Here is a 12,141-nt window from a genome sequence, read left to right on the forward strand (position 1 = left end):
GAAGATCATGAGTTCAGGAGCACTGTGCAACTACACAGGTTGGACGCACATGCAGCTGGTCCTGCCTCTGGCACTTATGATTGCACACACTATTCTCTGCCAAATTGGTATGTATTCCTTTGAACTGCTATGCAGTCCTTTATTCATTTTTTGAGCACCTAGAATGTGCCAGGAATTGTGCTAGTGGTGGGGATTCCAGATAAGAGCGAGCATTCAATTAAATCTTATCGGGTTTCTACTATGTAACAGGTCTTGTTCTAGGTCCTGGGGATACAGCTCTGAACACATTAACACTGGGCAGAGACAAGGAATAAATGGGGAAAAGATCAGACAGTGACTGATACAAAAACTTAGCACAGGAAGATGTGACACAGGGTGACTATTTGAAATTGGGTGGTCAGGGGCCCGGAGACGATATTTGAGCTAAGATTTCAATGAAAATGGAGGGCAGCCCTGGCTCCATGGGGGTGGGGAGGGTTATCTTAAGCTTGCGAAACAGGGCAAAACAAGGGAAGTGGGGAGAGAGAGAGACTATATACGGCAGAACACAGTTGGTAGCTAAGGGAAAGGATGAAATCATGGTACACCTCCAGGAAACAGCCTGCAGGGGCTAAACCATCGACTTAGGTAAACGGATGGTTTGAGAGCAAAGGCGGGAGCAGCGAATCCGGTGAGAAGGTCCTCACAGAAACCCAGGCTAGCGAAGCGGCGGCTTGGACTAGGGTGAGAGTAGCGGAGGTAACGCTGGGTGGGCCGCACCCGCGTCTCCCACGAGGTCCCCCGGTCAGGTTAGCGGGTGCCTGGCCGACGGCCAAGCTGAGGAGCCGCCCCCAGGGGCTGGCGCGAGTCTGCAGCGGCGCCGACGTGGCCGGCGCGACCGGCCGCGCACGTGTCCGGCCCCAGACCAGAGGCGGGGGCGCGCGGGGGTCTCCGGCTCCTCCCCTACTTCTGGGGCCCGGGCGCCAGCTGGCCCCGAGCCTACAGTCCGCGGGTGCGAGGAAAGGAGCAGATGGGTCGGGCAGAAGGGAGCTGGGTCAAGGCGAGGAAGGGGTGGCCGGGAGCGCGCGCGCGCGCTCTGGCCTCGTGCACGCGCTGAAACGGGAGCGCGCAGGGCGCGCCGGGGTGAGGGGGAAGGGGGCGGGGTGGGGGCAGCCCTTTCCCAGGCGGTAGCGGGGGCGGCGTCGCTGTTGCCCTTTTAAGCCGCCGGGCCGCAGCCTCCTGCCGCTGGAGTCGGTTACAAAGGGAGCAGCCGCCCAGGCTGCCACACAGCTACCCGCCGAGGCTTCCGCGCCCCTCGCCATTTTCCAGCCGCGCTCGACGAGGCGGAGCCGCGAGAGCGCGGCCCAGGCCGGCCCCGCGGGGGCTGTCGCGGCCGTGACGGCGACTCCGGGCCCGGCTCCCCTTCCGCGCCCCTCCCGCCGGAGATGAGGGGAAGATGTCTGTGTCAGGGCTCAAGGCCGAGCTGAAGTTCCTGGCGTCCCTCTTCGACAAGAACCACGAGCGATTTCGCATCGTCAGCTGGAAGCTGGACGAGCTGCACTGCCAGTTCCTGGTGCCGCAGCCAGGCAGCCCGCACTCGCCGCCGCCGCCACTCACGCTCCACTGCAACATCACGGTGAGGCGCCCGGCCGCGGCCCCGCGGGGCAGGGCGAGGACGGCGAGGGGGCGCTCCGAGTCCCGGGACAAAGGGGAGCCGCCTGCCCCGGAGAGGCTCCGGCTCCCCGGGCGGGGCTGGCCCGCCCCTTTCCCCCGCGACTGGCCCAGCCCAGGCCCGGTTGGGACTGAGAGAGGCTTGGGTGGGAGGAGGCGGAGGGCGCGTCTCTAGGGCTTCTCGCGCGGGGCTGGCTTGGGGGCTTCTGGCCCCTCTCGGTCCCCGTCGCCTAGCCCCGAGGTGGGAGTCCGCGGCGGCCGGAGCCCTGATGGGGCCCATGGCCGCCCTCAGCCGGCCTGCTCCCGGGACCGCGGCGGGGCGGGGCGGCGCGGCTCCGGCTGTTGTTTGAGCCCAGGCGGCAAAGGGAACGGCTCATAAGTTTTAACGCCTCATTTTTCAGTCAGATTTTCCTCGTTCTCGCTTGGTCAGCCAATTATTTTTAAGTTTGCGTTTAAGGGGAAACTGACAATGAGAATGGACTCGTTGACGGAGGAAAAGTTGGAATGCAGACTCTGGTGCTGTTTGAGCGACCCCTCTCCCCCGGGCCTGGCTGCGCGCTGCTGTGTTCTGGAAAGGCGCCTAGTACCGTCGATGCGGCAGGTGGTGTTGAGTGTGTATTCGTGTGGCCCCTCCTTTGTGTGTAGACTTCGAAAATGGATAGGTGAAAGGAGATACGCGCCAGGGCTGCTCCCCGGAAAGATCACTTATGTCACAAAGCTGAAAAGACACTTTTAAAAACTTACTCATTAAGCAGAAAGCTCAGAAACCCAAGGCTTGATAAAGGAATTGAAGTATTTTCTCCATAAAAGTGTATTGTGAAGCTGTTCGTCGTGAAATTGACTTAGGATATTGGTCCAAACTGCAGAATATTCTCTTGGTTATAGTACGCGTCAAGGTGGTGGTTTCGGGCTCCTCTTCAAACATGGCTAAAACCAAGTCTGTTGTTTTTAACTCCCTTTGGTTGAGTCAGTGGGTACTCAAGTGCCTGCAGTGTGGCTGGCGTTTGCAAAAAACCTTGATGTTATAATTGACCTTAAAATGGTTACCAGACTATCTGGGGAGAAGGTGTGTTCATTTAAAAAAAAAACAAAACAAAAGCAAAAAAACCACGCAGTCAAGTGCTGTACTGAGGAGAGAATTCATTTACTGAATGAATACGTCTGAGTGTTCTGGGCACTAGTGTTGCAGAATTGAGTGGAGCAGTCCTCACTTTCAGAACCCCATTTTCTTGGGGGAAGAGTTCAAGAAAGTGACAAATCCTCTGGTATCATCATGAAAGCCAAAGGGAGCAACTAATTTTGACTTGGGGGAGGTGCCCTTCAGGGAAAGGCTTTGATGAGAGGCTGAGACAGTTAGAGACGAGCTTCCACAGGTGAATACAATTTTGGAAGACTGGCGGAAGGGCATTTTAGACAGGAAACTCCACCCAAAGAAGATACGGAGACTTGAGAAAGTGTGGTTTGCTTAGAAGTAGAAAATTTATGCTCAGACTTGAGAGGCCCACGATATAGGCTGGAGAAGGGGAAGATTTTCCAAGAGTGGAAAACAAAGTGTAGTAGTTCTCATGAAGCAGGTGTTTTAAGGAGACTGCCCTGAATGGCTTCGAGGATGATTACTCTGGTAGAAGTTGAGGCATGGCCAGGGAAAGGTAGGGCTGGTTTGAATGATAGGAGGCTGAATCTGTAGGCCGTGGGAAGCTACTACGTTTACTCAGGTAAGTTGGGAGAGTGTAACTGCCATCCAGGACTGGAAGTGGTTCTCTCCAGTGGGTGGCATTAGGAAATGTGGTTATCCCAGTGGGGTTAGGGTGGTCTTGTTGCTGTGCCGGCGTTTAGTGCTAGGAGTACAGGGATATCAAATGTAACATTCAGGCAGTCTGCCATAGCAAAGAATTATCCCACCTAAAGTGCCACTGGTGTCCCATCGAGAACCGTATTGGAGGCTGGTAAGAGTCTGCTGCAGATAAAGATAAGGAGTGATGACCTGGATTAGGCAGTGGCAACAGAAATGGAGCAAGAAGTGAATGAGACACTTTCAGTACAAGGAGGGATTTGGTGAGGACTAGTGTAATGGCACCCACTGCTAGGTAGAAACTATTAAAATTGAGGTGCTAGTGAAATATGACAGACTATCAGGAGATAATTGTCATGGCAGCTGCTCAGTACAAATGTCTGCTAACTCTTAATTATGGAAAAACATCAAACGTACAAAAGAACAGTGTAATGTAGCCAGCCTCAACAATGATGAACTTTTGGCTAATCCTCATCTGTACTCCGCTTTGGATTATTTTGAAGCAGATTCCGGACAGATCACTTCATCTGTAAATATTTCTGCTTGTATCTTTTATTATTATTATTTTTTGAGACGGAGTCATGTGCTGTCGCCCCAGCTGGAGTGCAATGGTGCGACCTGAGCCCGCTGCAACCTCCGCCTCCCAGGTTCAAGCAATTCTGTTGTCTCGGCCTCCGGCGTAGCTGGGATTACAGGTTTCCGCCGCCACACCTGGCTAATTTTTGTGTTTTTAGTAGAGACGGGGGTTTCGCCATGTTGGCCAGGCTGGTCTTGAACTCCACCTCAAGCGATCCACCCACCTCGGCCTCCGAAAGTGCTGGGATTACACGAGTGAGCCACCGTTCCTGGCCGTAAAGACTCTTTTAAACATGGATGAGTGTTTTGATAAAATCTACATGGCTTGTTCATGTCGATACCATTTGCTTTGAAGGGAAAGATCAAAGGAAAAATGGGGTTGGATTTCAAATGATTTGGTTTGATTTATGATTTGTTATTCTCTAAAGCTGTAACTCTTAAAAGGTAATGAGTTTGACTGACTTAACTTTTCCTCTTTAGACAGTTCAATTATTTATTGAGTTCTACATGCTAGGCCTTGTCGTCTTTATACTTACCAAGAAACATCCTTATGCAGTTTCTCTAATGTTTGAGAAACTAAGTTGTTTTTTCACACGTGCATGCTAGTTCCTGAAGAGTCCTGTACAGGTGCTCTGCCGGCTTTTCCTTTCACGCTTCTGTATCAGCTGTATTTCCCCCTGTAGAATGTGGCCCCAGCCTCCACCCCTTAACCCTACCCCATATGTCTTTATATACCTGACCATCCCTCAAGGCTCTTCTGGGTCATATTTAGTTCATGCTGATATTTCCCCTTCTTCCCATCTTTAGTCCTTACTATTTTTGCTTTTGTCATGTTTTCTTACGCTGTATTGTGTAAGCCTTAAATTTTTTTTTTTATGGTGGCAGGGGAGAATATTTTATAATTATGCTTTGTGCTTTTTATCTTCCACTCAATAAATGCTTCATAAATATTGAGTATATGGCCCTATTCTAGCTATATTGTATTTGAACAAAAATCTTAATTGCCTTGTAAGTTAACTGCTAAGAATTTGTCAAAAGTGCAGAGATAACATCAAGAACTTGTCATGGGTAGTACAAAAAGGTCTCTAAGGGCTTGAAGGAAGTGTGTAAATTGACTTCATATGAGAGTGTAAGAAGTGAAAAAGACTGAACAGAGTAGATGTTTTACTCTGTAGGCCAAAGGAATTGAGCTAATTCTTTTCCTGTTTTATAAATTTGTCCTAATCTTAAATAATGAAGGGAAAAGAGTGCTCTTTTTCAACCTCTGGGAGTCCTTTTTATTCTTTTCTGTGAAGCCATGATATGAAACATTGCCTGTTACACAAACTTAAGTATAGTTTTTCCATCTTCAGTAAATTAACCTGATTGCCATCTAATTAGTTGTTACAATCACACTGAAATGCAAAGCAGCTTGTTTTAATAACCTGTGCAGCCTTACTGGGAGCTAGTATATGGCTTTCTTTTAGTCCTTTTGAAGTATTTAACATAACTTGGCAACTCCATTACTCCTTTTATGGACTTTTTGGCATCTGGGCACTCTTGGTAGGGAATCACTGTTTTAGAATGAAAAATCTCCCCTAGTAAGTAAATTAGCTAGTAAACAAATGAAACTTCATTTTTTATATTACTTGCAGAGCATAAATTGTTACCCTTTCTGCATAAGTGGCTGTTTGCTAGGCTGCTTTTAGTGGGACTTTTTTTTGATTGGTTAATTAAATTTCTATTGATTATTGCCAAAAAGCGCGTACCCCCAACAGCAAGATACTAAATTTTAGAAATGTTGGAGCTGTGAATCCAGGAGAAAGTGAGAAGTTTAGCTTTTATTTAGTAGTTAGGAGCTTAAGTAAATCACTTCTTTTACTGTGTTTCTGTATATAGTAGATAATATTTTTTGCCCTGCAAGAGAGCATATAGAGGACAGCTCTTTGGCAATGATATTGTGTTCTACAAATATAAAAGTGATGGTGTCATCTGGAGCTGAAAAACACTTTATTTTGAAAATGTTATTATAACAGCTTTTCGTGGGAAATAAAGCAATGCTGTTAACTTTATCTTGCATTTTTCTGGTCTTTACTGTGATTAAAAAGTAGTCCAGTCAAAGTTATACAAAGGAAATAAACCTGGACTAAGGAGCCTAAGACTTTCTCTTTGGTTTGCCCTCCTGGGACAGATTACCTTTCCAAATTCAATTCATGGAAAAGCATTTGGAAATATCAGAACTGTCATGTTAAGCACCTAAGTGGTACTTTCATTCCAGAAGAATCATTGTTTTCATTTATCTGACCAATTTATAATATAGGGTCAAATTCCTAGTGGTTATCTATGCTCTCTCATCCCCATTTTTATCCCTGTCTTTGAAAGGAACAGATACATGAAGAGGAGACTTAGGTTTCCCTTTCGTGAATAGTATATCCCTTAGTATCTTGATTTTTTTTTTTTTTTTTTTTTAATTTGGTTAAACTTACTTAGACCTGGAAAAAGGTAGTAATTGATAAATGTCAGCTAGTTGAGGGGTGGGGAATTGAGTTGAATGGAAATAGTCACTGCCAAATGTAAAGCATGACTGGAGAGCCAGAGTGATAAAGCAGGGGTCCCTTTTTCCAGATCCTTTGTAACAGTGTTATGTGATCTCTTCTAGAAGATTCTGAAAGATAATCCTGACTTGGAACCTAGGAAACCATCCAGTGGGTTTCTGCAGCTTAGGTGTTTCAGATCCTCATCAGCACCTTTGTTTTCTGTGCCTCAGTTTGCTTACAATGATGTTCTCAGTAGCTGTAATTTGCTGCTTGTGTTTGAATACTTAAGCATTTTCTTTTTGGGTTTATAAGCATTTTTATTTTAACAAGAGTTAGAAGTTTTACTCTGCTGTTGTGGGCTCTAGGTTAGCTACTTGGTTGTTTATTTGTAAAATGACTAGTAGGGAACCATGTGTGTGCATTTTAAGTATCTTTTGTTGTCAGAGCAGTTAGAATTTTATTAAGATATTATATGCTAATTCAATTTACTTCATTCTCCACCCCACATTTATTGAACAGCAAAGTATGAAAGTAATGTGTCCCATAACTAGCCTTCAGAAGAATTGCAACTGCTATATCTCTGAACCTTCAAGAAGTTTGTGCATCGTTTTTAAAAAAATTATGAAATCCCTGAAGATAGCTGTGTCCTACATTTGGAAAGATACAAAAACTGACCATTCTGGCAGGCAGTTTTGGTTGCTGGTGCTTGAGATAGAGCCACACAATGATTTCAGTGGATTTATGGAGAAAAATAGATACAGAAAGTTACTTCTAAATAAGACAAAAAAATCTTTTTCTTAAGCAGTGACAGGTAAAGAGGTTGGCTTGGTTAATCTTCAGTTGTGTTTCCCTGTATTAAGACAGTTTTATGGTGGGGATGGTAGTGGTGATGAATTTGTTTGAAATTTGTCCACTTAAAATAATCTTTATGGTAGCTGTCACAGACAACTTCATCCTCACAGGCCTTAAAATTACTATGAAACTAATAGGATGGATGAGAACAGAGGACCTGAATAATTAGATGCTTAGATAATTGTTCTGTGTTTTCATAACTGTGGTGAAAAAGAGCAGTGCTAGAAGCACTTAAACATTCTATGTACGGGAAAACTGCCTGAATTTGTATTGGAATTTTTGAGCACCATTCACTGTTTAAAAACTGACATATTGTAGGTCATATTTATTTTAAAGAGAAATAGTAGGAAAACTTATCTTTTCAAGATAGATATAAAGTTTAGTTAGTTAACCTGATCAAAATTACAGAACTTAAAGCATGTGAAAGATTGAAAACATTAATACGTAGGTTTAAATGTTGTTCATTATTTTAGATGTGTTTCAAAGTAGATTGTGTCTTAAATATTAAACTGAACAAACCTTGAAAATGATGTAGAGTTTGTGCTGAAGGTTAAGTTTCCTGGGGTGGTGGATATTTTATAATATGGAAAACAAAATCTTCTTATTGTAAGACATTAAAAAATTTTTAGTCAAAACCAGGAGATATTACTTATAATTCTACCACTCAGAATATACCACTATCAGAATTTTGTATCTTTCCAGTTATCTGCTCATATTTTTTCTCCGATGCTTATATATGTTCCCTCTCCCTTAAAAAAATCAGATTTTTTTGTAATCTGCTTTTTCACTCAATATTGTAGATCCATGTTATAACTTACTCTTCGTGTTTAGGCAAGATGAATTCTGACCACACCGAGGTGGCCACCCTTGTCCCTATGATTCCAGATCTCTCGGAACTAGAGGTCTAGTCTCAGGGAAAACCCAGATTTTCTTGGTTTAACCCACCTGACAGCTAATCACTGGAAATGGGGTGGGCTGGTTGAGTCCTTTGGTCAGGTTTTGTGTCAAGAGAGGGAGGTGGAAAGATGGGAGGGAAGGAGGTAGTGAAACTGGTCTCAATGGAACTATATAAGTTAATATAGAATGGCAAAGGGATGTTTCTTCCAAGGAAGAAATTCTAAGGAAGGAAGGAAAGTGGAAGGGAAGGCAGCAGTTCTCAAAGTTTTGTGGTTAGGACTCCTTTGTACTCTTGAAAATATATTGAGGACCCAAGGGCTTTGGTTTATGTAAGATGTCTGTTGGTGTTTATCACTAGAAGTTAAATCAGAAATATTGAAAACATTGACTCTTTAAAAACTCATCACATATTGTTATAAATGCTTTTACGAAACAAAATTTTCTAAGCCAAAAATAGAATAGTAGCACAGTCTTACATTTTTTGCAGATTTCATTGATGTTTGGTCTGTCATTTGCTTTTGCATTTAATTTGTTGTATGATATTTGCTTGAAATAATGTAAACAAAATCTAACCTCATACAGACACCTGGTTGGAAAAATTCTGGAATATTTTAATGGCCATTTTAGATAATTGTGGATATTCTTTTTTTTTTTTTTTTTTTTTTTTTTTGAGATGGGGCTCACTGTGTTGCCCAGGCTGGAGTGCAGTGGTGTGATCACAGTTCACTGCACCCTCAGTCTACTGGGATTCAGGTGTAGGCCATCTTACCTGGCTAATTTTTTGTATTTTTTCTAGAGATAGGGTTTTGCCATGTTGCCTAGGCTTCTTTTTTGATACTCCATCAAAACTTGGTCTTTCTTGAACTTTGGATCTTTTACCCTTGCATGATATTATCATGCATTGATCATTTAGATAATAATGGTTTACCGAGATCTTCTAAATGTTGATACATTTGATTTTACAGTTTCAAAATACATTCATCAGTATTGCCATCAATGTTATCAGGATATTCTTGGAAAACAGTGGTGTATACAAGTTTTCAAAAATTCTAATTTTTTGTTCAAAAACTTGCATTTTATTATTAGCTGTTTTATTGTTGAATTTTATTATGGCCTGTCTGTTGTTTTCCTTGAAATGACAGAATCTTATTTTTTGAGGAAAATCCAAAAACCCAAGTTGAAATAACATTGTCAATCATCCTTTCAAGTAAAAATAGTATTCTATTAAAGTGGTTAATTCACTTCACGACTTAGTCACACAAGGGTTTTTTCTCAGGCAGTCTGTAGGAATGCTCCTGTGTACTTCCCATTTCATCATTTGAAATATTAAAAAGACATATTCAAGGATTAAGATGTAGTAAAATTTTCGCTGCTTTATCATAGATATTCTTTTTATTTTTGAGACAGGGCCTTGTTCTGTCACCCAGGCTGGAGTGCAGTAGTGATCACAGCTCACTGGAGACTCGACCTTCTGTGCTCAATCCTCCTGCCTCAGTTTCCCAAGTAGCTGGGACTGAAGGCATGCAACCACCATGCTTAACTAATTTTTGTATTTTTTTGGAGAGATGGGGTTTCACCATGTTGGCCAGGCTGGTCTTGAACTCCTGGGCTCAAGTGATCCTCCTGCCTTGGCCTCCCAAAGTGCTGGGATTACAGGCATGAGCCACCATTCCCAGCCTTATCGTAGACATTCTTAAATGAAACTGATCTTTTGATCTTTTGTTGCTCTTCCTTTTTAAACCTTTCCTGTGCATAGTGAAGAATACCATGACTACTAGTAGTTTGGTGTTACCGCCTTTATTTGTGCTAAAGTGCCAGCATTTTTATCCACCATTGTATCTTCACCCTTACAGCATATGTCAACATGTTAATGTTCTTGTAAAAATAGTTTGGACCTGGGGGTCTGAGAGGCCCCACTTTGGGAACCATTGAAATAAGTACTTAGACCTACAGTGTATCATATCTTTCCATCTACAAGATTAAAAACATGATTTCAGTTGTTTTTGTAATTTTCTTTATATGGTTTTGAGGGGTTTCAGTCCAGAGTGACAACATATATGTTTCTTGGCTTATGCTGAAGTTTACTAGACAAATACTAACCTAATAAAATGAGATCCTAAGTGTAGTTGCAGTTTCTTTAGCCTAAGGAAAAAGAAACCTAAAAACTAAAACAGTAAAAGTGGTCCAGATGGTGTATTCCCAACGTGTGTGAAGAATTTGAATAAGAATATGCAGTACTCAATAACTAGTGTTCTTCAAGAACAGGATTAATTCTGAAGAGTTTCTCATTTAGCCTGTAAAGAGATTTGGGGCACCGTAAGAGTTAGAGGAATGAGAATAGTAAATAACTCATTATTGACCAGGTATATTATTAATGATGTCCTCCATCAATACAACTTATTCTTAAAAGAACATTTGTCAAAATTCTTTAAAAATATTCAGTTTCTGTGGCTTCAGCTATAAATCAGATTATAGTTCTCAAAGCAGTGTTTCCTAAAATTGTTTCTGCAAAATTGTTTTCCATGACTTGAACCTAGTTGTTCTGAAGCTAATATTTAATAATAATGGTTTCCCCCCAGTTTATAATAGAAAACCATACAAAGTAACAGAGTAAATGTCTGTTAGTGGGTGAAAGCACATAATGCTTAGTTCGTTAGCTTTTTTCAAAAATCACATGTATTTAAAAAGGTAGGGGCCTGGCATGGTGGCTCATGCCTGTAATCCCAGCACTTTGGGAGGCTGAGGCGGGCAGATCACGAGATCAGGAGTTCGAGACCAGCCTGGCAAACATGGTGAAACCCCATCTCTACTAAAAATACAAAAAATTAGTTTGGCATGGTGGCATGTGCCTGTTATCCCAGCTACTCAGGAGGCTGAGGCAGGAGAAGCGCTTGAACCTAGGAGGCAGTGGTTGCAGTGAGCCAAGATTGCGCCACTGCACTCCAGCCTGGGCCACAGAGCAGGACTCCGTCTTGAGGTTAAAAACAAAATGCGCGTGTGTGTGTATGTGTGTGTATGTATGTAGTAATGGCATTTCTTGGTAGAACTTCGTTTGTGTGATAGGTTAAAACATTAGAATTTTATGGTGTTTGAATTAGTTTTCTATTTCTCTGTAACAAATTTAGCAGCTTAAAGCAACAAACATCTCACCATTTCTGTGGGTCGGGATTTTGTACAATTTATCTTGGGTTCACTGACTTGGCCTCTCACCAGGCAGTGAAGGTGTTGGTGGCAGCTGTGATCATCCTAAGGCAGGATAAGGAGAGAATCAGTCTCCAAGCTCACTCATGTAGATGTTGGCAGGATTTGTCTCACAGGCTGTTGGACTGGGCCTTTATTTCTAGGTGGCTTTTGGTCTGAGGCCTTTTATAATACCTCATATGAGCCTCTCCATAGGGCACCTCTCATCACATGGCAACTGGTTTCCATCAGAGGGAGCAATGGAAAGAGCAGAAGAAGGGTGACCAAGGCAGACATCATAGTCTTTTGGTAGCCTAATTTCTGAAGTGATGTTATTACTTTTGCTGTATTCTCTTTGTTAGAAGTGATTCACTAGGTCCAGGGGCGGGAATTTTACAAGGGTGTGAATGGCAGGAGGTGAAGGTGATTGGGGCCATTTTAGAGGCTGCCTACCAGTGTTGAAGAAAATCATTGACTTCTATGAGCTATAGCAACAGACAGTGCTATGCAAGGAGAATGGCTGTCTCAAAAGTCTGGCTCCTCACATGGTTTTTAACGTGTTGTCTTTTCCCCCATACATTTTGTTTAAATCCATGGTCATCTTGCCATTTAGTGATGTGGTTTAATTGCATATTTGGGTTAGTCTGTATGTAAATGTTTAACATAGGTGTCTCTGTG

General features: G+C 43.1%; 1 protein-coding gene across 8 annotated transcripts in view; it reads left to right on the forward strand.

Moving 5' to 3' along the window:
- Positions 1–1,065: 1,065 nt before the first annotated feature.
- UBE2Q2 (ubiquitin conjugating enzyme E2 Q2) overlaps positions 1,066–12,141 on the forward strand; it is a 59,336-nt gene continuing 48,260 nt past the window's right edge. For 5 of the 8 annotated variants that reach the window (XR_004057231.1, XM_030930037.1, XM_030930038.1 and 2 more), the window contains exon 1: positions 1,066–1,615. Coding sequence is in view for 7 of the 8 variants with exons in the window: in XM_030930037.1 (XP_030785897.1) it covers positions 1,436–1,615 (180 nt within the window). In the remaining variant the exon portion in view is untranslated. Of the gene's footprint in view, positions 1,616–1,818; positions 2,252–12,141 lie in introns of those variants that run through there. The other 3 variants (XM_010375731.2, XM_030930039.1, XM_010375730.2) reach the window with 3 other exon arrangements.

This window comes from Rhinopithecus roxellana, chromosome 5 (genome assembly GCF_007565055.1).
Source record: "Rhinopithecus roxellana isolate Shanxi Qingling chromosome 5, ASM756505v1, whole genome shotgun sequence".
NCBI lineage: Eukaryota > Metazoa > Chordata > Mammalia > Primates > Cercopithecidae > Rhinopithecus > Rhinopithecus roxellana.